This window comes from Heterodontus francisci, chromosome 33, assembly GCF_036365525.1.
Source record: "Heterodontus francisci isolate sHetFra1 chromosome 33, sHetFra1.hap1, whole genome shotgun sequence".
NCBI classification, from domain to species: domain Eukaryota; kingdom Metazoa; phylum Chordata; class Chondrichthyes; order Heterodontiformes; family Heterodontidae; genus Heterodontus; species Heterodontus francisci.
The window spans coordinates 53,543,098-53,568,621 of NC_090403.1; the positions used below are offsets into that span (position 1 = coordinate 53,543,098).

Sequence of the window (25,524 nt, forward strand, 5' to 3'; positions counted from 1 at the left end):
CATGTGATGCGCTTGACCAATCAGAGATCGCGTTAGATCGCAGCGGCGACAGTTACAGGCATGTGACGCATACGGGCAGTGGCTGGCGCGATCCACCAATCAACGATCACGTTGGATGTCTCGGTGAGCGGGGTGGGGGGGGGTGGGTGTGTGACGCGCGTGGTGGGGGAGCGAGGGAGCGGCCCGGCCAATCGGACGACGCGTTAGGCGGCGACGGCGGTTGAGCGTGTGACGCGTGGGGGGCTTCTGGACCAATGGGACGGCGCGTTAGATGGCGGCGGCGGTTAGCGGGGGAGAAGGAGGGGGAGGGGAGCCCCGCGCGCCGCCGGTATATCGCTCCGCCGCCGGCGGGACTCGGCTTTTGCGCAGCTGCGGAGCCGGGAGAAGGCGTGAGGGGACCTCCGGCTCTGTGGAGGAGCGAGAGAGAAAAAAGCACCAATAAAATAAAAGACATTGAAGCAAATAACAATAAAATACCCCAGAGTTTATCTTAAAAACCATAATCTCAGTAACCCAGCATCATTTATGGCCGTTTCTGCTTGAGAAAAATCCTCGTTGTTTCCCACATGAGATTCGTTAACATGGAGCTTATCACAATTTTAGAGAAAACCGTCTCTCCAGGTAAGGGGCTCAGGGGGAAAAATGTCTCTTTACCTTTTTCTCCGCCTTCCGTGTTATTTTAAAGTTTGCTTTGATTTTTTTAAACATAGATCGCAATGAGCTGGAAGCAGCGCAGAAGTTTCTGGAACAGGCGGCTGTTGAGAATTTGGTCAGTATTAGATTCGTTTAATTTTTTTTGAATGGGTGAGGGGCCATTTGATTTAATTCTTCATTTTAAAAAAAAAATAGTGCTTCTGGGGTGAGGGGCAGACGTTTTTTTCCCCTTTATTTTAAAGGGAGGTAAACCGGGGCCTTCATTGAGAATTTTTCCCCCTTTTGGGGGGGGGGGGGGGGGAAACAAGAGTGAAAAATACAACCTAACTTGCTTGCCGGATCTCCTGCGCTGGTTGACAGGAGGTCGCAGCCAATGGGAGCCCGGGGTTCGTCGGCCGGCCTGCTGGTGACAGCCAATGAGCGTGCGCCGAAGGGGTTGGGTTTCCGCTCTGCGCAAGTTAGGTTGACGGGAAGGGAAGCTGGTAGTCGAGGCCTGAGCGCATGTTGCCGGCTCAGCCGGGCCTCCCTGTGACCATTGACTACAGTGTCTGGGGAGGGGGAGGCTATTATTGGTTAAAACGCGCAGTATTTTATATGAGCTTCAAGCCCCTGTATCTGAAAACATTAATATTTAGTTCTCATTTTAATACCCTATGATCTGCACAATTTAGGGCTTGGCAGCATGAATAAGGATTCCTTCCATATATAACTAATCATTTTGTGTTGGGGGGGGGGGGGAAGTGTGTCCAAGCATCTGTTTCTTGATCAGTATTTATGAAACTAGTCAATTTATAACCTGTTAAAACATAGAAAATTTACGGTGCAAGGAGGCCATTGGGTCTGTCCCAGTTGAAAAAAAGCTATCCAACCTATCCCACTCTTGGTCCATAGCCGGCGCACACAATGGGCCAAGTGGCCTCTTTCTGTGTCGTAAACCTTTTATGATTCTATAGCACTGTAGGTCATTAAAAAAAAAAGTGGATAGTGAGATAGTTGATGCGTTAGTTTTAATTTCCCCAAATTTCCTAGCTTCGGGGAAAGGTCCATTAGATTGGAAAATAGCGAATGTAACTCCTTTATTCAAAAGGGAGGGAGACAGAAAGTAGGAAACTACAGGCCAGTTAGCTTAACATCTGTCTTGGGGAAAATGTTAGAAGCTGTTATTAAAGGTAGTATAGCAGGGCATTTAGAAAAATTGAAAGTAATCAGGCAGAGTCAACATGGTTTTGTGAAAGAGAAATCATGTTGAACCAATTTATTGGAGTTCTTTGGGGGGATTACATGTGCTGCGGATCAAGAAATCGGTGGATTTATTGTACTTAGATTTCCAGAAGGCATTTGATTAGGTGCCACATCAAGGTTATTGCAGAAAATAAAAGCTCATGAGGTAGGGGGTAACATGTTGGCATGGATTAGCTAGGTAACAGGAAACAGAGTAGGCATAAAGGGGTCATTTTCTGGTTGGCCAGATGTAACGAATGGTGTGCCATAGTGTTCAGTGCTGGGGCCTCAACTTTTTACAATTTATATGAATGACTTAGATGGAGGGACCTGAGGTATGGTTGCTAAATTTGCTGATGACACAAAGATAGGTAGGAAAGTAACTTGTGAAGAGGACATAAGGGGGCTACAAAGGGATATAAATAGGTTAAGTGAGTGGAAAAAGACCTGGCAAATGGAGTATAATGTAGGAAAGTGTGAAATTGTCCACTTTGACAGGAAGAATCAAAAAGAAGCTTATTACTTAAATGGTGAGAGATTGCAGCGTTCTGAGATGCAGAGGGATCTGGGTGTCCTCGTGCATGAATTGCAAAAGGTTAAAAAGCAGGTACAGCACGTAATTAGGAAAGCTAATAGAATTATTTATTGCAAGGGGAATTGAATACAAAAGTAGGGAGGTTATCTTTCAGCTATACAGGGCATTGGTGAGACCACATCTAGAATACTGTGTACAGTATTGGTCTCCTTATTAAAGGAAGGATGTAAATGCGTTGGAGGCAGTGCAGAGAAGGTCTACTAGACTAATAGCTGGAATGGGCGGACTGTCTTACGGGGAAAGATTGGACCGGCTCAGCCTGTATCTGCTGGAATTTAGAAGAGTAAGAGGCAACTTGATTGAAACTAAGATCCTGAGGGGCCTTGACAGGATGGATGTGGAAAGGATGTTTCCCCTTGTGGGAGAATCCAGAGCTAGGAGTCACTGTTTAAAAATAAGAGGTCGCCCATTTAAGACAGAGATGAGGAGAAATTTTCTCAGAGGGTCGTGGAATTCTCCCTCAAAAGACTGTGGAAGCAGTCTTTGAATATCTTTAAGACAGAGTAAGATAGATTCTTGATCAGCAAGGGAGTGGAAGGTTATCGGGGTAGGTGGAAATGTGGTGTAATCAGTTCAGCCATGAACTTATTGAATGGGCCGAGTGGCCTACTCCTGCTCCTAATTCATATGTTCGTACAGCACTTCAAGTGCATATCCAAGTATTTTTTAAAATGCGATGAGGGTTTCTGCCTGTACCTCCACCTTCTTGGTCAAAAAGCTTCTCCTCAACCCCCCTCTAATTTTTTTGCCAGTTGTTTTAAATCTGTGCTTCCAGTTATTGTCCTCTCTGCTAACAAATAGGACTTTCCTACTCATTCTCTCGAGGCATGTCATAATTTTACATACCTCAATTAAATCTCCCCTCAGCTGCCTCTGTTAACTACTGTGTGTGTGCAGCTCCACATTAAATTGTAGAAATGTATCCTAATCTATTGCATATAATGGAATATCTGGCCAAGGAAACATTTTAAGATTTTAACATCTAAATGCATTATTGTAACAATAGAGTCCATGGGTATATATTTGAGCTTGTTTGAAATTTCTTTTGATGGGGTTGGTTTCTGTTACTTTTCTAAGGTTGCTGTAGTCTTCTATTTTATTTATAGTTAATGTGGTTCAGAACATTTTAGATTGTGAATTCTCAATTTATATTTTGATTTGCATAAAGGTACATGAATAATGTGTGCTAATTGGGTTATTTTGAAAACTGGTCAAGTAAAATGAGCTATGCTGCATTTTAATGTTAGAAACCATTTCAAATTCATAATGCAAAAAATCTCAAGTATATTGGGTATTTTAGTGAAATACATTGAAGATTTTCTCTCATTTAATTTCTTTCACTGAGTTATCTTATTTGAGATACTTCAGCATATTGTAGGTAATGTCTTTCTGGTTTCTTACTATATGTAGTATGTGACACTTTGCTACAATAGTTGGGTAATTGAGTGGCCTTAATGTATAACTCCAGAAATTCTGTTGAGAAAATTCCTATTTAAAAAGGTTGTATTTTAATCTTTTATATCTTGCTAAACATATGGATGCAGGTACATGATATTAAATAAAACAACTATACTTTCGGCCTTAACCCCCTCAGTGCTATACCAAAGGCTACTTATAATAAAAACAAGAAATGCTGGAAATACTCAGCAGGTCTAGCAGCATCTGTGGAGAGAGAAGCAGAGTTAACGTTTCAGGTCAGTGATCCTCCTTCAGAACTGGCAAATATTAGAAATGTGAAAGGTTATAGGCAAGTAAAGCGGGGGTGGGGCAAGAGGTAACAATGGAGAAGGTGTAGATAGGACAAGGTCACAGAATAGCTGACTCTGGTCAGCTATTCTCTGACCTTGTCCTATCTACACCTTCTCCATTGTTATCTATTGCCCCACCCCCGCTTTACTTGCTTATAACCTTTCACATTTCTAATATTTGCCAGTTCTGAAGAAGGATCACTGACCTGAAACGTTAACTCTGCTTCTCTCTCCACAGATGCTGCTAGACCTGCTGAGTATTTCCAGCATTTCTTGTTTTTAATTTCAGATTTCCAGCATCTGCAGTATTTTGCTTTTATATTACCAAAGGCTACTTGTTAGGTGCTGACATGAGAGGTTTACATGTTGGCAGAGCTATATGGTTTTTGCAGTATCAAAATGCATCTAAGATTGAGTTGGTTGTATCAATCGGACCACATGCTACAGGTTGGGTTGGTCAATTAAAGCCAGTTTTTCTTCGATGAGAACTTTTTTTTCCCCCCTCAAATTGGACATTGAGAATCAAAGTGAGTAAAAGGCATTAAAAAAAAAATGCAAGTTTGAACGTGAAGATCATGCTTTGGTGGAGGGCGAGACGTAAAATTCAAGTCTTATACAGATTAGATATTAGAATAAAGGGGGGGGGGGGGGGCATGTGAATCAACGGAGTGTCCTGAGTTGGTAAGTTTTGATTATTGGGGAAGAGAGGAGAGTGAATTTTGCCAGGTGCTGGGGACAGAACACTGTCAAATCTTGTCAATTGCTGCCAGTACCAGATGTTTCTAGGTCAGGTATAGCACAGCATGTGCAGATCAAAGCTCCCTCTATTCTGTCTTGAGTGTGCCTAAACTCAACTGTAGAAGTTTCCTACTTCCCATACCAGCCATCCTTTTGATCTTCGATTGCTGGCTAATGCCAAGTTGGGATTGTTTCTGTGGCTCCATAGAGATTAGTCATTCTGCCTCCAACTTAATTCACCATAAAGCCCACTCCAGCCAAGAGGAAAAGCCTGTGTCTTTGTCAAAATGCTATCCTGTAGGTCCAAATTTATTCAATTATAATTTGAGTTCAAGTATTTTAGCAGTTTAGGGTTAATACAGCAATATTAAACACTGTTGAACAATGAAGCAAGCATTGGGGACTGTTTGAGTTGCTTATTACTTTGGTGTGTGTTATGGATCACTGAAGCCTCCTCTCAGTCTAGCCTGTCTGTTGTAATGCCAATTAGGATTTATTATATAGTTGCCTGGTTCATACCTACCTCTCACATCAGTTCGTTCATCAGGTTGTGTAGTGAGGTTGAAAAGGGAAGTTTCCCAGTCCCATTACATTGGTAAGCTCAGTCTTTTCACCAAGGAAGGACCCAAATTTTGTTCCTGTTTTGCATTGAGTTAAATGATCTCAGTTGAGGTGGTGATAGAGGCATCCCTGGGCTAGCAACAATCAGCCAGGGTTCTCGCTCATGACCAATATTCTGTGACCCTACAGGAAAATTCACTGGTTGACAACGGGATTCTGCTCAGCTGAGATCCCCACAATGCCAACATGTAGTTTCTTTATTTGCTTGGGTGTGAGGTGCAATCATCTGTGCAACTGTACTGCAGCAAGTAATAGTGCCTCTGGGAAGAATTGGGGGAAAAAATTGGATTTAAAAAAAAAAAAGAAGAAAAGTAGCCTTGTATGCTGTTTTTGGAGACAGGTGACACAGGCCCCACATTTGCCCAACTCTACCCCGGGGGAACTAGTCTTTCCCCTAGCCAGTTCTGCAATCAAAATATACATCAAGTCTATCCTGGTCAGTGAAGGGTTGGGTGTACAGCACTGGTGATTTTGGAGTGAGCCAAGTCCCAAGAAATTTCTCCAGTTGGAGTTGAAACATGTGTAATGTTCCCTGGTATGTTCTAGGTTATCTGTAGCAAGGTAGGTACGTCATTCTGGCTGATAGTGCACTGTTTTTTAAAAAAAATGTTGGTTGGCCTCTTCCACAATCTTGAAGAATCCTAGAGGTGAAGCAATAATTGTCATTTGTTTTTTGGAAACAAGCCCAGCAAAGCACATTTAGTGAGGAAGGAAAAGATGAGTGGAAAATTGAAGACGCTGCTTGGGGGATAGGTTTGTTAAAATTGGTTAGGATTCCAACTATATGGTCATTATCTTGACGGAAGTGCAAGGTGGACATGGTGAGAACAGGATTGGATTTGGCTAAAATGACTGGTCAAGTAACTTGTTCAAGTGTTGAGGCAGATATTAAATTAGTATTTTGGAAAAAGTAATGCACCTATAGAATTGGGCTCCGAACATGAAATTGATGATTTCTAACATGGAGGGGAGAGCGTTGAAGATGGGAATACTCTTTTTTTTTTTTTAAAAACCAGAGTGGTTGCACAATTCAGGTAATTATCTGGGTATGTCTTTTTAAACTTTTTTTTATCTTGTGTTGCAAGTTTATTTGTCCGCACTGTTTCTCCGTCATCTGAAGACTTCAATCATCCAAATGTGAGCTTAGACCATGTACGTAAGCCGAACCCCAACCCTACATTAATTTCCAGCATTTGCTCACTGGATGGCAATTGACAGTGGGGGCTGTGGCTGATTTCCTCCTCCAGGGCTGCTGAGACCAATGATACAAGTGCACAAAATATTGTGCATCTCCTTTCCCTCTGCTGTCAGCTGACTCAATACAGCCTTAGATTAAAACCTGGCATTTTTTGGTCTGAATGAATCCAAGCTCCAGTGGGTGGTGCCTTTGCCCAGTAAATTACCAGGGAGCCTTCTCTGACTATGAATACATATGCGCTGCCTCCAGACTTGTGTGAATGCTACTCTTGAAGCAACTACTATAGGCTCTGCAATTGACTTTTCAAACATCACCTTGCTCCCTGATACCTGTGAGAGCTTGTCAATTTACTGCATAAGAATACACGGACATGAACTGTTACCATATTGTTTCATGCATAGGGTAGATGTATGTCATTCCATTATGCTGTAAGGGCATTGATCCTGTGTTTCCACAAAACTTGAGCATTTTTTCAGGTGGATATTCTCAATTTGCTAAACTTAAGATTTTTCCCAATTAAGCATTTGATTGAGTTCTGGAAATTGGGTAAAGAAATGTAAATACTGTACTTTAAGTAAGATCTCTAATTTGACCAGGGGCAATTGAAAGACCGAATAGTTTGGTGTGCCATAAATATGCTTTGCTTTCATAGGACGTCATTTCCAAAACTTTAAAACATTTTTGTTTTCAAAGTCTCTCTTGTTTCTGTCTACAGAAATGATCAGACTGATAAGATCATAAGAAATAGGAGTAGGCCATTGGGCCACTCAAGCCTGCTCTGCCATTAATTAGATTTTTATTAGATAATTATATTATGTTGTATAATTTTTAATATGAGGTGAGAGTGACTGCCCTTGACATTAAGGCAGCATTTGACCGAGTATGGCATCAAGGAGCACTAGCAAAACTGAGGTAAATGGGAATCGGGGAAAAGTCTCCACTGGTTGGAGTCATACCTAGCGCAAAGGAAGATGGTTGTGGTTGTTGGAAGTCAATCATCTGAGCTCCAGGACATAACTGCAGGAGTTCCTCAGGGTAGTGTTCTAGGCCCAACCATCTTCAGCTGCTTCATCAATGTCCTTCCTTCAATCATAAGGTCAGAAGTGGGGGTGTTTGCTGTTGATTGCGTAATGTTCAGCACCATCTGTAACTCCTCAGATACTGAAGCAGTCTGTGTAGAAATGCAGCAAGACCTGGACAATATCCAGGCTTGGGCTGATAAGTGGCAAAGTAACATTCGTGCCACACAAGTGCCAGGCAATGACCATCTCCAACAAGAGAGAATCTAACCATCTTCACTTTGCATTCAATGCAACCATCGCTGCATCCCCCACTATCAACATCCTAGGACTACCATTGACTAGTAACTGAACTGGAGTAGCCATATAAATACCATGGCTACAAGAGCAGGTCAGAGGCTAGGAATCCTGCAGCGAGTAACTCACCTCCTGACTCCCTAAAGCCTGTCCACCATCTACAAGGCACAAGTCAGGAGTGTGATGGAATACTCTTCACTTGCCTGGATGGGTGCAGCTCCAACAACACTCAAGAAGCTTGACTCCATCCAGGACAAAGCAGCTCGCTTGATTGACACCCCCTACACAAACATTCACTCCCTTCGCCACCAACGCACAGTAGCAGCAGTGTGTACCATCTACAAGATGCAGTGCAGCAACGCACCAAGGCTCCTTAGCACCTTCCAAACCCTGTACCAAATAGAAGGACAAGGGCCAGTAAATGCATGGGAGCACCACCACCTGCAAGTTCCCCTCCAAGTCTCTCACTATCCTGACTTGGAACTATATCGCTATTCCTTCACTGTCGCTGGGTCAAAATCCTGGAACTCCCTTCCTAACAGCACTGTGGGTGTACCTACCCCACATGGACTGCAGCGGTTCAAGAAGGCAGCTCGCCACCACCACCTCGAGGGCAATTAGGGATGGGCAATAAATGCTGGCCTGGCCAGCAACACCCACATCCCATGAATGAATTTAAAAATTATTTTTTATTCCTCCCGCCAAAGTGGACTGGGCAATAGGTACAGGCAGGGCTAAAATTCCAATGAGGAAACTGGTTTCTAGATAATATAACATTGTTTGATAGTAAGCACAGAATTTCTTGAAATATAAATTGATCTGCCTCTTTTTGGAAACTTCAATTCTTCAATTTCACCTGAATTTTTCCAATACTGAGTGTTTTTGTTTCCTGAATGCACATTTGCTGCACAGTTCTATTTCTGCACATAAAATGGTACCCTTGCTATCAGTTGTCATAATTAGTACTGCATAAATCATATAGGGTGTATTTTCTTATTCAGGGTAAAATCTAAAATTGATTTTTAGATCTATTTTCAAACAGCTACATTTTGCATGTTTAATCCTATAATCAGCTTTTATTCCTTTTTTAAAATTAAGTTTTGTTTGACTGCTTTCAGGTTGGATGCATTTCATCAGTTCTGCCATTCGCACCTCCTCTCGACACATCTTTTGTTTCTTTACTTGTCCCATTACCATTCCCTTTGGCCTTGTACCATGAGCCATTTTGTCATTTAATCTCTCCTGCCTTCCATCCTATGGTAGTCCTTCACTTTTTTCCTTCCCCTTGCCCTTTCACTTGCTTTAAACCAATTACATCTCTAACCTTTCCTAGTTCTGATCGGTCATCAACATGAAACCTTAACTGTTTCTCTCCAGATACTGGCATACCTGCTGAGTATTTCCAGCATTTTCTGTTATCAACTTGAAGACCGTTTTGCAGTTCTCAAATGTTAAACTGGGCAAGCAGCAATGATTTGTTATGTATATAACCATCTAATATTACATTACACTCAACACTGTTCAGTTGAAGTATGATCTCTTAATCCAGTGCACATATTGATATTCATTAGCAGTTCCCTGTAAATGTACATTATTTAACACTAGTAATACCTTGGTCAGTTAACTTATAAGGCAATTTCAGTAACCTGAAATTTTCAAGAGTTTTTTTGGGTGGGGAGGGGGTCAAAGGGAAAAAGAGCAAATCATTGACAGTCCAATTTAGCTGGATTTTTGTAACTTATCTTGCAGCCAGAATTGGTGTTTTATTTTCTTGTGCAATTTGAGGGTAGTGAAGTAATGAAATTAACTTCTGAACAAAGATGCACCATGTGTCATTTTAAGCATAAATGGCAGAACACCTTTAAAATGGCTTTATCTATAGTAGTTCTCTCTTCTTGGAGATTGCAACTTAAAAAAATTCTTCCCGTGGTCTGGGTCTCCCACTTCTCATTATGCACTATTCCCCAGCCAGGAAGATGGTAGCGAGCTGACCTCATGTTCATCTAATCTCTAGTCACTATTAGGTGTCCTCTCTTTTGTTTCCCTCTGTCTTGGACTGCTTACTGAGATCTGAATGGGGAGCTGGATATGAATCCTCTGAAGTGTCACTTAGCTGTCCCAGGTTTTCATTAGTGGTTGCATTGAATGGTGAATCTTGAACCAGTTGATATTGATATGGACAATATGTAACTTTGGTTTGCTTCTGATTTATTTTTCAAGGGAGCAAAGTTACTGGTATCTTTGCCTCTTGATATTGAGTGCAGTTGCCTTGCAAATTTAAAACCCACTAGTATTGGTATAATATTGGTACAAATCAGCACTATCTGGCCTCATGATGTGAGCAACTTAATGAAGTGGTTATTGTGACTTAAGATAGCTGAACTCTTTTTTAGATTCTTATCTTTCAGGAGAATGCAAACTCAACTTTCTGATGGGAGGGATTAGAAGTATACTACAGCTGGTCATACTGAGCTTTGTTCAAATTTTCTTGTAAATATATCAAATATAAAAATATTTTAAAAATAATCAAAGCACAATTTTTTAAATGTTGGCACGTTTGTATTTTAAGTCGCATTTGTGGGACTGTTTCACAGCAATCATTGTGCAATGTATTGCTATACTGAATGGTACTTGCATCTTTCCAAGAAAAGGATATTTAATTTAAACATTGTCTCTGCTTACTATGGATGGCAAGAATAACTGTTTTTGAAAGAAAAGTCTGCTGTTATAGCTGTATACTTCTTGGGATGCTCCTATGGGGAATACTAAGCTCAAGTTAGAAGACTCGAGATTTGCCTTTTATTCAATGCGTTTTCAATAGGTGATATAAAGAGCAGTATAGGAACAGGAGTAAGTCATTTAGCCCCTCAATCCTCTTCTGCCATTCAGTGAGATCATGGCTGATCTGTGACCTAACTGCATAGCTCCCTATCCCTTAATATTAGCAGTTAACAAAAAAATGAATCTTCGATTTAAATCTTAGCAATTGATCGGACATCAGTTGCAGTTTGCTGAAGTTCTGAACTTCTGCCACCCTTTGTATGTAGCAGTGTTTCCTAACTTCACTCCTGAAATCTCTGGCTCTACTGCCCACAGTGTGGTGAAATAAATGAATGTTTGCAGGTGTTTCTACTGTTACTTAGTGGAAGAGCCATGGAAATCCTCAAATAAAACTGCAAACATTAATGCTATTTTCTGGTATTTCTGCAGCTGTCCCCCTGAAGGTATGGCAGATGAGCAGGAGAACTCCAACAGAAATTCATCCCTGTTGCGCTTTCATGCTTCCATACTGCATTCATTGGTAGCATGCTCCTAGTCCTCTACTGAGCCTGTTTGCAAATTATTTTTTTCCTGGCATTTATTATTTATCTCTAGTTGGATTGAGGGTATTAAGTCAAATCACATAAACCAGACCAGGTATGAATCATAGCATGATACAGCAATTGTGCCTGTGACATCTTTCTGATAGTTATCTAGTTAATTCCACTTGCTTGCTCTTTCCCCATACCCTCTGGCTCTTTTGGCAATTCTTTGTCCTCTGGTGACTGACCCTCCTACAAGTGGAAATAGTTTCTCATCATTTACTGTCGAAACCATTCATGATTTTGAACACGTGTCAAATTTCCTGTTCACCTTCTCTACTTTAAGGATAGTCACAACTTCTTAAGTCTCTCCACATAACTGAAGTCCCTCATCCCTGATACTAATCTGGTAAATCTCTTCACCCTCTCCAAGATCTTGACATCCTTCCTAAAGAGTCCAGCTGAGGCTTGGCCAGTATTTCATCAACGTTTAGCAATAACTTCCTTGCTTTTTGTAGTCAGAGATACAATATGCCTTTTCAGCAGCCTTCTCGACTTGTCTTTCCATCTTCGAAGATTTGTGTACCTACATCCTTAGTCTCTGTTCTTGCACTCCTTTTAAAATGGCTAGCAGATTTCACTGAAGGGCATGAGTGAACAAGTTGAGTTTTACGACAATCCAGAAGCTTTTATGATCATTTCTGATGCTAAAGCACAAATTAACAGATTTATTGATTTCTGTTTGACATGGTAAGATTTGAATTCTTGACGTCTGGGTTATTACTCAAGTGCCATAACCATTGAGCTTCCAATACCCTATTTGTGAGGTGTGCATCAATGTACTAAACTGTAACTTCCTGTTGAAGGAAGCAATCCGGCCTTGCCTCCCCCTTCATGAATTTTTAAACCTGCACTTGAATGCCACAGCCATTTGAATCAGGCAATGGTCAGTGACTGAGCTCCACTGCTCCGGTGTAAGAAGACTTACAGCTGCAACATGTTATTGCACCCCTCAGCCAAGCCTCGATCTGCTCATTACCCTCTCCCGAGACTCGACCTACTGACCAGCACCAGCGCGTTTCATATTAAGTAAATCAAAAAAAAGTTGTAAACTTTTTATACAGGAAAAAATACTTAAGGGGTTCCGTGGAATTTTCATAACATGGGGTGGGGGCGGGATGCGGAAGGCTCAGAAGCAAATAGGTTGAGAGCCCCTGATCTATTTTACAGGGCTAATCTACAGAATGCAGGATATTTTTGTTTAGTAACGAACTGAAGTATGAGCTGCTAATATCTTTCCAGTATAATTTAGTTGACTTTGCTTTTAGTTTAGCACTGAAACAGGCCCTTTGGCCCACCGAGTCCGTGCTGACCATCAACCACCCGTTTATACTAATTCTACATTATAGCGCATGGGAAAGGCTTCCACTGCTATGTCCAGACTGGCCAAGAGAGTGTGGGAAAATGGCGCACTGACACGGAACACAAAAGTCCGTGTGTATCAGGCCTGTGTCCTCAGTACCTTGCTCTATGGCAGCGAGGCCTGGATAACGTATGTCAGCCAAGAGCGACGTCTCAATTCATTCCATCTTCGCTGCCTGCGGAGAATACTTGGCATCAGGTGGCAGGACCGTATCTCCAACACAGAAGTCCTCGAGGCGGCCAACATCCCCAGCTTGTACACACTACTGAGTCAGCGGCGCTTGAGATGGCTTGGCCATGTGAGCCGCATGGAAGATGGCAGGATCCCCAAAGACACATTGTACAGCGAGCTCGCCACTGGTATCAGATCCACCGGCCGTCCATGTCTCCGCTATAAAGACGTCTGCAAACGCGACATGAAATCCTGTGACATTGATCACAAGTCGTGGGAGTCAGTTGCCAGCGTTTGCCAGAGCTGGCGGGCAGCCATAAAGAAAGGGCTAAAATGTGGCGAGTCGAAGAGACTTAGTAGTTGGCAGGAAAAAAGACAGAGGCGCAAGGGGAGAGCCAACTGTGCAACAGCCCTGACAAACAAATTTCTCTGCAGCATCTGTGGAAAAGCCTGTCACTCTAGAATTGGCCTTTATAGCCACTCCAGGCGCTGCTTCACAAACCACTGACCACCTCCAGGCGCGTATCCATTGTCTCTCGAGATAAGGAGGCCCAAAGAAACATTAATCCCATGTCCCCTACCACATCCCCGCCTTCCCTCAATTCTCCTATTACCTACCTACACTAAGGGCAATTTACAATGGCCAATTTACCTATCAACCTGCAAGTCTTTGGCATGTGGGAGGAAACCGGAGCACCCGGAGGAAACCCACGCAGACACAGGGAGAACTTGCAAACTCCACACAGGCAGTACCCAGAATTGAACCCGGGTCGCTGGAGCTGTGAGGCTGTGGTGCTAACCACTGTGCCGCCCCTTTCTCATAACAAATTGCTTAAGACATTTGCCTTTGGGAGTCTGTACATTGTTGTAAGAGAATAGTAGTTTTCTGGGGGTTTTTTAAACAATGCAATATGCTGTGGCAGTTTTTTTTAATTGCAGTGCTTGACACTTCTCTGTAAACTGAAAATGCTGGGAGGAGGTCAACAGTGCTGCAGATCTGATCAGTGTGTCATTGGGTGAATGCCTAGTGTGGAACTGAACTGTACAAATCAGAATGTTCACTAGTCTGTACTGATTTGGAAAATGTCAGCTGGATAGTATTTGGCCTGCAACTATTGTCCCCAGTGTCCCTGGAGAAGTTGAAATCAGCAGTTGTTGCCACTCCTGATAGCTGTTCACTGACTCCTGCTGATAAGTACTACTGTTGGCTGTTGAGGGAAGGTGTCTCCCTTTGGTCTGATGGCATATGCTGTCCAGCCTTGTGCTTGAACAGTGATGTTCAAATAAATGCCACTTTATTCCTATTTCCAAAAAACATCAATTGCTTTGCTGCTCCAGAAATGCATCAATTTTCTCTTGAGCCTGTTTTATTGTCTAACAGTACAAACTCAGTTCACTAACCACTGACTCAATCCCTCTCCCTGGCAACTATTTGAGGCTGCACTAGATTGTTGGCAACATTGCTGTCATGTTTGACCTTAAATTGAACTCCAACTTCGCATCCTCTCCATCACTAAGGTCATAGCATCGCCTGACTCTACCTCATCAACTTTTCTGCTGCTGAAACCCTCATCCATGCTTTTGTTACCTCCAGACTTGACTTTTCTAATGCCCTCGTGGCTGGTGTCTCATGTTCCAGCTTCCGTAAAGGTGAGGTTATCCAAAACTCTGCTGCCTTTGACTTAACTCGTGACCAGCCCTGTTTACCCATTGCCCCTGTGCTTGCTGACTTACATCGGTTCCTGTTTAAGCAACATCGTTCATAAAATTCTCACTCTCATTTTTAAATCATTCTGTGGCCATGTCCCTCCCTGTCTCTAACCTTCTCCAGCCCTGCAACTCTCCGATATATGCATTCCTCCAATTCTGGCCTCTTGTGCAACCCTGGTTTTAATTGCTCCACTATTGGTGGCTGTGCCTTCAGCTGTGTAGGCCCTAAGCTCTGGAATACCCTCCCTAAACTTTCCACCTATCTACCTCTTTCCTCCTTTAGGTAACTCCTTCAAACCCACGTCTTTCATTTGCCCTAATATTCTCTTACGTGACTGTCAAATTTTGTTTGTTCCTGTGAAGCACCCTGGGACGTTTTACCTTGTTAAAGCACTATATAAATACTTGTTTAATGTCCTTCCTTGGTAGCTCGTGCAGTAGCTTCAATTTCCCAATTTTTCGCTTGTCCCCTTGTAGCTACCCACCATCCCACTTCCACTTTCAAATGACTGATGCTGGAATATGACAAGTTCCTTTTATATTGTTTGGATAATAGCTACTGTACTTCACAGACACTAGTGTAATGTTCACTCAGTTGTCAGTGCTATTTGCTTCTGGGTCAGAAAGTTGTGGATTCAAGCTGCACTCTAGAACTGAGCATGTAATTTAAGATGACTCCAATGCAGTATTAGAGGTAGTTTTTGGTGGCCTGTGAATTAAAGAAAAATATGGGGGTAGTCGTCTTTTCCCTATAACTTGCCCTCTTCATGCTTCTAGTGTGCATCATCTCTAGCTAAGATTAGTCACACAGCCTTCTATCAATGCCCACCTATAGTAAGAGACCACCCAGGTAGGACTCCTGTCCAAATGAAATGTGGCTACAGCCTCAGCTAAGTTCTTCATCTGAGTTCTGTTAACTGGAGACTTGAATCTGGATCTGTTGGTGCTTTCTGGCACTGAGCATCAGTGCTCTGATATTCATTGTCATCTGATTACCCTAACCACCTGGTTCTAAATGCATCTCAGTCTTGCAGATAGTTGTTAAATGGCTTTCACTGTGTAAAAAAAAAAAAAAATTGGAAATGCTTATGTTAAGTTTAAATTCTTATTAACACTGTTTTTACTATCAGTTATGTAATAGTTTGTGTTAAAGCCAAAAACATCCAGGGCTCTTGCTCAAATGAATTTTAAACTTTAAACCAGAAATACACTATTAGTAGTGGGAATTGTACCACTGAAGTAACTTTTTTACATTTCTGTCACTCAATCTAGCCTACCTTCTTGGTGGAACTCTCAAAAGTGCTAGCAAATCCAGGAAACAGTCAAGTTGCCCGAATTGCAGCTGGCCTACAAATCAAGAACTCGCTGACGTCCAAGGACCTTGATGTCAAGACACAATATCAGCAAAGGTGGCTGGCAATTGACAGCAATGCTCGTCGAGAAATCAAAACCTTTGTAAGTTATGGAGACTGACTACCTTTAATGATTTTAGTATTGAAATGTGTTTGTTTGTTGGGAGACAGGGAGGATGAGAAGGGAAGTTGGATGATTTTTCAAACATAATTTTAGACTTGCCAAAATAAATATGTAACTGGTAGGGGAAAGGGGAGCATAGCAGTTCAGGTTCTAGACTTCATTGTTTTTAATGCGGGGTAAATCGTGTTCTTCTGGATAGCAGTTGTATTCTTCTCTGGTAAGATCTGCAATTTTTCAGCAGATGGTGAAATAGTTGACCTCTGCCATGCGAGTATATGGTTTTGTATGCATGACTAATTGTCTCAAGAATATTTTTATTTTAGTGCAGATTTGTTTATTAGGAAACTTTTTTAAAATCATTATTTGAAATGCTTGGGCAGTGTCCAGGTCCTAGTAGATTGATCTGTCAATTCATCTGGCAAAAAAACAGTTCTGTGCACTGATTATTTATAAATGTTTTGGTAATTAGGGGTCTAACTAGTCAAACTGAAGTTCATTTGTAAAAGATTATTAATAATTGTCTATCAAAAATTGCTTGTAATTTGGTTTTACAATCAATAACATTGCCATAAGCCATAGTTATACAGCACAGAAACAGGCCCATCGTGTCTGTGCTGGCCATCAAGCACCTAACTATTCTAGTCCCATTTTCCAGCACTTGGCCTGTAGCCTTGTATGCTATGGCCTTTCAATCGCTCATCTAAATTCTTAAATGTTGAGGGTTCCTGCCTCTACCACCCCTTCAGGCAGTGCGTTCCAGATTCCAACCACCCTCTGGGTGAAAACATTTTTCCTCAAATCCCTTTTAAATCTATGCCCCCTGGTTATTGACCCCTTGGCCAAGGGAAAATGTCTCTTCCTGGTTAACCTATCAATACACCTCATAATTTTGTATACCTCAATCATATCCCCCCGCATCCTTCTCTGTTCTAAGGAAAGCATCCCCAGCCTTTTCAGTCTCTCTTCATAGCTGAAATGCTCCAGCCCAGGCAACATCCTGGTGAATCTCCTCTGCACCCTCTCCAGTGCAATCATATCCTTCCTATAGTGTGATGACCAGAACTGTACACAGTACTCCAGCTGTGGCCTAACTAGCATTTTATACAGCTCCATCATAACCTCACTGCTCTTATATTCTATGCCTCGGCTAATAAAGGCAAGTATCCCATATGCCTTCCTAACCACCTTATCTACCTGTGCTGCTGCCTTCAGTGATCTATGGGCAAGTACACCAAGGTCCCTCTGACCTTCTGTACTTCCTAGGGTCCTACCATCCATTGTATATTCCCTTGCCTTGATAGTCCTCCCAAAATGCATCACCTCACACTTCTCAGAATTAAATTCCATTTGTCACTGCTCTGTCCATCTTACCAGCTCATCGATATCGTCCTGTAATCTAAGGCTTTCCTCCTCACTATTTACAACACCACCAATTTTCGTGTCATCTGTGAACTTACTTATCATACCTCCTATATTCACGTCTAAATCTTTAATGTGTGCTACAAACAGCAAGGGTCCCAGCACCGATCCCTGCAGTACACCACTGGTCACAGGCTTCCACTTGCAAAAACAACCCTCGACCATTACCCTCTGTTTCCTGCCACCAAGCCAATTTTGGATCCAATTTGCCAAATTGCCCTGGATCCCATGGGCTCTTACCACCTTAACCAATCTCCCATGTGGAACCTTATCAAATGCCTTACTGAAGTCCATGTAGACTACATCAACTGCCTTACCCTCATCTACACATCTCATCATCTTGAAAAATTCAATCAAGTTAGTTAGACACGATCTCCCCCTGACAAAACTGTGCTGACTATCCCTGATTATTCCCTGTTTCTCCAAGTGGAGGTTAATCCTGTCCCTCAGAATTTTTTCCAATAGTTTCCCAACCACTGATGTTCGACTCACTGGCCTGTAATTACCTGGTCTATCCCTGTTACCCTTCTTGAATAATGGTACCACATTCGCTGTCCTCCAGTCCTCTGGCACCTCTCCTGTGGCCAGAAAGGATCTGAAAATTTGTGACAGAGCCCCTGCTATCACCTCCCTTGCCTCACACAACAGCCTGGGATACATCTCATCTGGGCCTGGGAATTTATCCACTTTTAAGCCTGCTAAAGCATCTAATACTTCCTCCCTTTCAATGTTAATATGTTCAAGTATATCGCAATCCTCATCCCAGATCTCTACACCTACATCGTCGTTCTCCACAGTGAAATCAGATGAAAAGTAATCATTTAAAACCTCACCTATGTCCTCTGGCTCCACACACAGATTGCCACTTTGGTCCCTAATGGGCCCTACTCTTTCCCTGGTTATCCTCTTGTCCTTAATATACTTATAAAACATCTTAGGATTTTCCTTTATATTGACCAATGTTTTTTCATGTCCCCTCTTTGCTCTTATTACTTTTTTAACTAACCCCCTACACATTCTATATTCCTCTAATGCCTCTGCTGTTTTCAGTGCTCCGAATCTGCCGTAAGCCTTTTTTTCCTGATCCAATGCTCTACATCCCTTGACATCCAGGGTTCCCTGTACTTGATGGTCCTACGTGACATGATTAAATGATCTAGTTTTAATTAGGTATTCGGGATATTTGCACATTGTATTATTCACGTAGGTAGTATTGCTTATAATGTGCATTTGGTGGGATGTAAGGTATTTTGAGGGGAAAAAATGTTTTCTAAGGAATGTATTAATGCAGGTGTAATTATCTGGACACAATTGTGGTGTATGTGTATTCATGTTTGCAATTTAATTAAACTCCCTTTTTGGTTATTTAGCTTTCAAGTCCTAAGTTACAATGTTGTGGAACAGGTTTTTGTTACTACAGTTCAAGTACTTGGATATGTTCAAGTAATATATTGCGTTCGGAGCTGGCAGTGTTAATGTACTGATAATGTAAGATAAATAAATTCGTCCAGTGAGTTTTCCATATAAGCACTTTTCAACGTGATGCAAACAGTGGAATGTCCATTATACAAACCTGTTCTTTCTGTACTTCAGAGCGTGTTTGTTTAATGCCACCTTAAGCTTCATCTTATTTTACATGTACTGGCTCAGTAGTATCAAACAAATTCCAATAGAATACTTGGAATCTGGAATACACTGCCTGAAGTGATGGTAGAGGCAGGAACCCTCAACATTTAAGAACTATTTAGATGAGCACTTGAAACGCCATAGCATACAAGGCTACAGGCCAAGTGCTGGAAAATAGGGCTAGAATAGTTAGGTGCTTGATGGCCAGTACAGACACGATGGGCTGAAGGGCCTGTTTCTGTGCTGTATAACTGACTCCATGAGAATGCATAGATAGCCAACAATTGGGGAAGACGTTTTATTTGCTTGCAACTTAATGCATAATGTTTCCTTCTGTGTTTCTTGTACTTTTTTTTAAAAAAAAATCAAAACAAGGCTTCACTTCTTGCTGTGTTTACAATTTTTTTTGATTCTGCTTGACATACAGCATCTGTAGTGATTTGTTTTTAAACTTGAGTTTTGAGTACCACACTAGGAACCAAAGCAAATATTCTGCACTATTTTGGCTTATATATGATCTCTGTGCTGTAGAAACTGAACTGTGTAAAACATTGCCCGCAGAATAGCGGTTTGAGGCTTTTTTAATTCTTTCATGGGCTGTGGGCATCGCTGGCAAGACCAGCACCTGTTGCCCCATCCTTAATTGCTTGCTAGGCCATTTCAGAGGGCACTTACGAGCCAACCATATTGCTGTGGATCTAGAGTCACATGTAGGTTAGACCAGGTAAGGACAGCAGATTTCCTTCCCTAAAGGCCGTTAATAAACCAGATGGGTTTTTATTAAAATCTATAGTTCACAGCACCATTACTGCGACGAGCTTTCAATTCCAGATTTTTATTAATTAATTGAATTTAAATTTGACCAGCTGCCATGGTGGAATTTGAACCCATGTCCCCAGGGCATTAGCCCGGGCCTCTGGATTGCAAGTTGTGACATTACCACGACACCACCGTCTCCCCTTATTAATGTATGCAATGTCTGTATTCTAACATTTCAAGGTGTTGTCCAGTTCCTGAGTGCAAGTTCTAACCTCAATGGTGTGTGTATATTTGGGCGGTTTTGCAGGCTTTTAGAATCAATCATTCAAACAGAAAAATAGTGTTTAGTTATTGGTACAAGAACTTTATTTCAAAGTTTTCATCAGTCTGTGGTCTTGCTTTCTTTACTGGCCTAAGTATTTTCCATCTTTTTCCCAGTTTATTTAACTGTCCCTCTAGGGTGACCACTTAGTTCAAAGCTTAGACAATTAATAGTTTCTACTAGCGCCTCTCTAACATAATTAAGTATGGGGGCTATGCCATTTCAGTCCTATTCTCTCTTAGCTTATGATTTATTTCTGCTATGGAATTTAATTAGATTGTAAAACCTGCTGAATTGTTGTGAATACTGTTAACTTTGAAGAACTACTCAACTTCGAAGAACTAAACCTTTTCTTGAACTTTTTTTGGAACTACTCCCACAGGTGTTGCAGACTCTGGGCACAGAGACCTATAGACCCAGTTCTGCATCTCAGTGTGTTGCAGGAATTGCGTGTGCAGAGATCCCTGTCGTTCAATGGCCAGAACTCATTCCTCACCTGGTTGCAAATGTCACGAACCCCAATAGCACTGAACATATGAAAGAGGCTACTTTAGAAGCTATTGGTTATATATGCCAGGATATAGTGAGTATTTTCTTCGAAATTATGTTCCAAAAATATAGGACTAATGCAGTTAAACTTTTGTCGTGTACTGTTTAACATTGCCATTTGTGTTGCAACAGCCATTGAGTATTAATTTCCATTTTGTATGATGCTTGCCACAGGAAATGTTTCTGATGTGAGCTGTGTAGTGCATATTGATCTGCAGAAAAAAATTACATGCCGAATAGAGTACACCTGAATTTTAATTCACTGCCCCTTGGCATTGACGTGTATGAGATCACACTGAGCTGGTGTTAACCACTTTTACTTTAGTGATTATATTTAAAAGCACTTCCAATATCATAGCTAGTTTCTTTGGTGCTGAGTAGGTGAATTCAGCAACAGCACACTGCATGGAGTTAGTGCAAGATTGCATTTGTATTTTCCAGTCTGGCTGGGATATTTTCCAGTATTGTAAGGAAGGTTCATAAAGGACATTAATTAAGCAGCATAGCTTCATTGGTGGATGCAGCTGACGTGTGGTTGATGGATGCTCTGAATATTCATCGCAACTCGTTCCTACCAATTTGAAATGCTTCCCAAGGCATTGTTTGTAGAGCACTTGCCATCCCAGCCTGTAACCCTGTAAAATAAATGGGATCTTAAATTTAAGTTGCATATGAAATGTTCTAGATTTTCAATCTATTTGTGAGTTTTGAGGTCTTAATACCAGCATTAGAATTCTGTTAATTAATATCTGCAAAGATGAGAAATCTTGCACGACACTGAGACAAGGATTGGCCGATTTTCCCCCCGCGCCACATGTTGCATAGTACATTGTATCTTGTTTTCTTTGTAATGTTAAGATATTGTTTATACAGGGCTATCAACCTCAAACTAATTGGATATGCATTTGTTAGGAATGGGAGGGGACAGCACTAGAAACTAAATTTTATTGACTGACTTGATTAGTTCTGCTCAGTTGGAAGCTCAGCATTTTGGGTGCCCATTTACACCTTGAGCTGTGTAAGGTGGCGATTATTTTACTTGAGGTTTTTGGACTAGTTGGAACTTCTGAATTCCCTGTAACTGAGTTGTCTTCTAAGTGTGTGCACAGGGCTTCCCTGCAACAGATCATGAGAACAGCTGAAGATGCAACCTGAAATGGCAGACCACCATGTAAGAGGAAATGAGTTATCATGGAGTCACTGTTAATTTCAGCTTAGATATTGTGAATTATCAGATGCTCTGAGAAAAGTAACTAATGCTTTGTAGTGGCACCTTTATGTATACTTTTGCATTTAAATTGAAAACTGAATTTAGTCACTGATATATTTTGTAACTTTCAAACGGTTGCAGTTTAAAATGGCACTAAGTTACATTAATGCTGACTTGAAGGTGAGCTCCTTTTGCTTTATAATTTTTTTAAATCTTGTGTAGTTTTAAAGTTACTAGCTACTTCATGAAAACTAGATAAATTGTAATCTATTCAGTGAATGAATTAACATCTGTAATCCCAGTGAGTCTGAAATTTGGCAGGTTAGCACATTGTGCAGTCTTTAAAGAATACGCCTAATATGGGCCAGAAAATGAAGAGGGAAATTTAAATGCTAAGCAACAATTTTGCTTTTCAGGACCCTGAACAACTACAGGACAAATCAAATGAAATCCTTACTGCAATTATTCAAGGAATGCGAAAGGAGGAGCCTAGTAACAATGTGAAGTTAGCTGCAACAAATGCACTACTCAACTCGTTGGAATTCACCAAAGCTAACTTTGACAAAGAGGTAAGAAGCCATCTTGTCTGTGCAGTGTTAGCAACTTTTTAGCTGCGTTCCACACTCGTACGAGGGTGTAGAGTTGATGTGCCTCCATCTGGATGCAAACTGTCAAAAGGCATCAAACCGAGCCAATCCAGTAAAATCCCAGGAATTGATATCTGGGGATATAGGCGCATCTGGTAGTCACTTCCCACTAAGTACCTTGGTATGGTAGTTATCTGGTCTGAAGTCTGTGATGAGAAACCATGCACCACGCTGCATTCTGCCTGATGAAATAATGAAATGAAGCTGAGACTTGCTGACCATGTTTTTCCTAAATATTCTTCTGACTGAAATAATGTATTAATTTGTTTTATTCCTTAAAACCTCAACCTTTGATTAACATTCTCAACTAAAAGTTAAATGAGCAGTTGAGTGGAGATCAGGTACTTCCCCAAAACAAGGGAAAATGCGTGAAAGAGTTAGGAAGAGGCTTAAGCAAGGATAAATAAGCCAGCTTGTAACTTACAGAATTGCTTCAAGATTCTAAATGTTAGATATCAAACAGCATGACATCTGTAGCCTAGGAGCAGACCCTGTTTTGTAGAATTCCTTCACCAGTGATCATTACATTGTTCCAATCTAGGATGTTTACAAATTCGCTGGATTCTACACGCATTATCTGGTCTTGATTGGAAAAAAAGTACAAGAGCACAACAGTACTGAGACACGAAGTGCTTTCAATGATTGATTTTGTGGAAATTCAGTAAAATGCCATTTGCTACTTGGAGCCCACTATAACACTATCTCTACCTGATTGGCTGCACAAGTATTGCTATGCATTCATCTATGAAGACTGATGAGGTTAAATTTTGATGCACCTTTGCATACATGTTTGTTTTTATTTCTTTGCAGTCTGAAAGGCACTTTATTATGCAAGTAGTCTGTGAAGCAACCCAGTGTCCTGATACAAGAGTAAGTATTACATTAAATTCCCTAAAATGTAAAACCTTCAGATGCTGTAATTGTATTCATACATTGGATAATTTTGAATTAAGCAGTTGTTTTAATGTAATAGGTAAGAGTTGCTGCTTTGCAAAACTTGGTGAAGATTATGTCCCTTTATTACCAATACATGGAAACTTACATGGGACCTGCTCTTTTCGCTGTAAGTATAATTTATGTTTGTGATCTAATTTATTCCCCATTTTAGGGGAAATAAGATTTAGTAGTAAAATATGAATCTTCATCCTCACACCACCTCTGCAATCAGCCAAGTAGACCATATAAAAAGATTCCAGAGATTCTAATCTGTATATTTGTCAGAAAACTTTGAGCTGGATAGCCATTTTCTGTAATTCTATGCAACTAATGCCATCTTTTAGCAACATACCTGTCACCTCTATGGTAGCACACTCGAGTCAGAAGGTTGTGGATACAAGCCCCATTCCAAAGACCAGAGCACGCAACTTAGGCTGACACTTAGTACAGATGAGGCAGTGCTGGATTGTTAGAAGTGTCGTCTTTCAGACGAGTTGTTAAACGGAAGCCCTCTTTACCTACTGAGCCATATTTTAAGACACTGCAGGAGGAAGTGTGGGGAGAGTGACCTGACCAACAGCACTCAAACATAATTTCTGGTTATTTATCTCATTACCATTTCTGAGATCTTAATGTGTGACAATTGAGTGCTACAGCCAACTACTTTACAAAAGAACTACTTTTCAGAATTGGCTGTTTAGTACTTTTGAGATATTCAAGGAGATGGAAGGCAGCCTATAAATAAGTTACTTTAGAAAACTAAGGATGCCATGCTGCAGTACCTCACTGTGCTGCTTCATTTCTGCAGCATTAATGTGTTGGATTAATTTTCAACGTGCTACCCAAATATTTCATTGAAAGTAAATTGCTTATTTTAGTTTCAATTCTGATGAGATGATTCGCCATGCCAATTGCAGGCTGATTCGTGTAGTGCCATGAAGCTGAGATTTATTGAACAAAGAAGGGCTTTCCGAATAAACTCTTAGTTGTCTACAAAAAAGCTAACCGCTTCTATATTTAATATATTCAATTTATTTAATTTATACTATTGCTGTCAGAAGATTACTCGGATTTAAGCCAAATTTAGTAGTAGTGTAAAGCTGCAGTATAAATTAAATGCAGAGTAAATCTTGATGTCATTTTTAATATTGAAACTGGCACGATTTTAGCCTAAACTATCACTCTTTATTTAAAAGCACAAGTTTTCATTTGCAGTTGCTATATTCAGATAGGGTAGGCAGAAAAATTGTAATTTGGTGGTGTGGGTTTATAAACATAATCTTAGAGTATTTATAGATATGGAGTGGTCACTTACATGCTTCAGTGACTTTCTGCAGTGGGTCAAATAGTTCACTTCAATGTTCTTTATTTCAAGCCTACTCTCGGGTCATTGTGTATTACCAGAGTTGCCATCAAGCAGTCCATGAGCAAATAATTTTATTTAATGTGTTGCGCGTTTAACACAAGCTCTTTATATTTTAAAAAAACTCAAGATTACCATTGAAGCTATGAAGAGTGATATTGATGAGGTGGCCCTACAAGGAATTGAATTCTGGTCCAATGTCTGCGATGAGGAAATGGATCTTGCTATAGAAGCTTCAGAGGTATGTTTTTTAAACTGCTATAAAATCTTAAATATATCCAGTGGTTTTAAATATAATTGATTCTGTTTCTGCTTGTTTGTGCTTTCCTCTTTAAAGGGAAAATGTGTGTGCTAGCCTGAGATTAATAACTTTGTGCCCATTGGCATGAAATGATCACAAATGCAGGAAAATATTCCTTTAGAAGACATATTAAGCCCCCTCAGGACTAAGCTTTTTACAAAATAATTATTTCAACAGATTGTTATACTTTAAGTTGAAAGATTTGTGGGTTCAGATATT

General features: G+C 40.9%; 1 protein-coding gene across 1 annotated transcript in view; it reads left to right on the top strand.

The window, feature by feature from the left end:
• The first annotated feature begins 289 nt into the window (after positions 1 to 289).
• The window catches only part of kpnb1 (karyopherin (importin) beta 1), a 50,931-nt gene continuing 25,696 nt past the window's right edge, over positions 290 to 25,524 (top strand). Inside the window, exons 1-8 of the mRNA XM_068013581.1 lie at positions 290 to 621; positions 711 to 769; positions 15,970 to 16,152; positions 20,682 to 20,882; positions 22,475 to 22,627; positions 23,516 to 23,575; positions 23,679 to 23,768; positions 25,135 to 25,245. Coding sequence (XP_067869682.1) covers positions 567 to 621; positions 711 to 769; positions 15,970 to 16,152; positions 20,682 to 20,882; positions 22,475 to 22,627; positions 23,516 to 23,575; positions 23,679 to 23,768; positions 25,135 to 25,245 — 912 coding nt within the window. The 5' untranslated portion in view covers positions 290 to 566. The remainder of the gene's footprint in view (positions 622 to 710; positions 770 to 15,969; positions 16,153 to 20,681; positions 20,883 to 22,474; positions 22,628 to 23,515; positions 23,576 to 23,678; positions 23,769 to 25,134; positions 25,246 to 25,524) is intronic.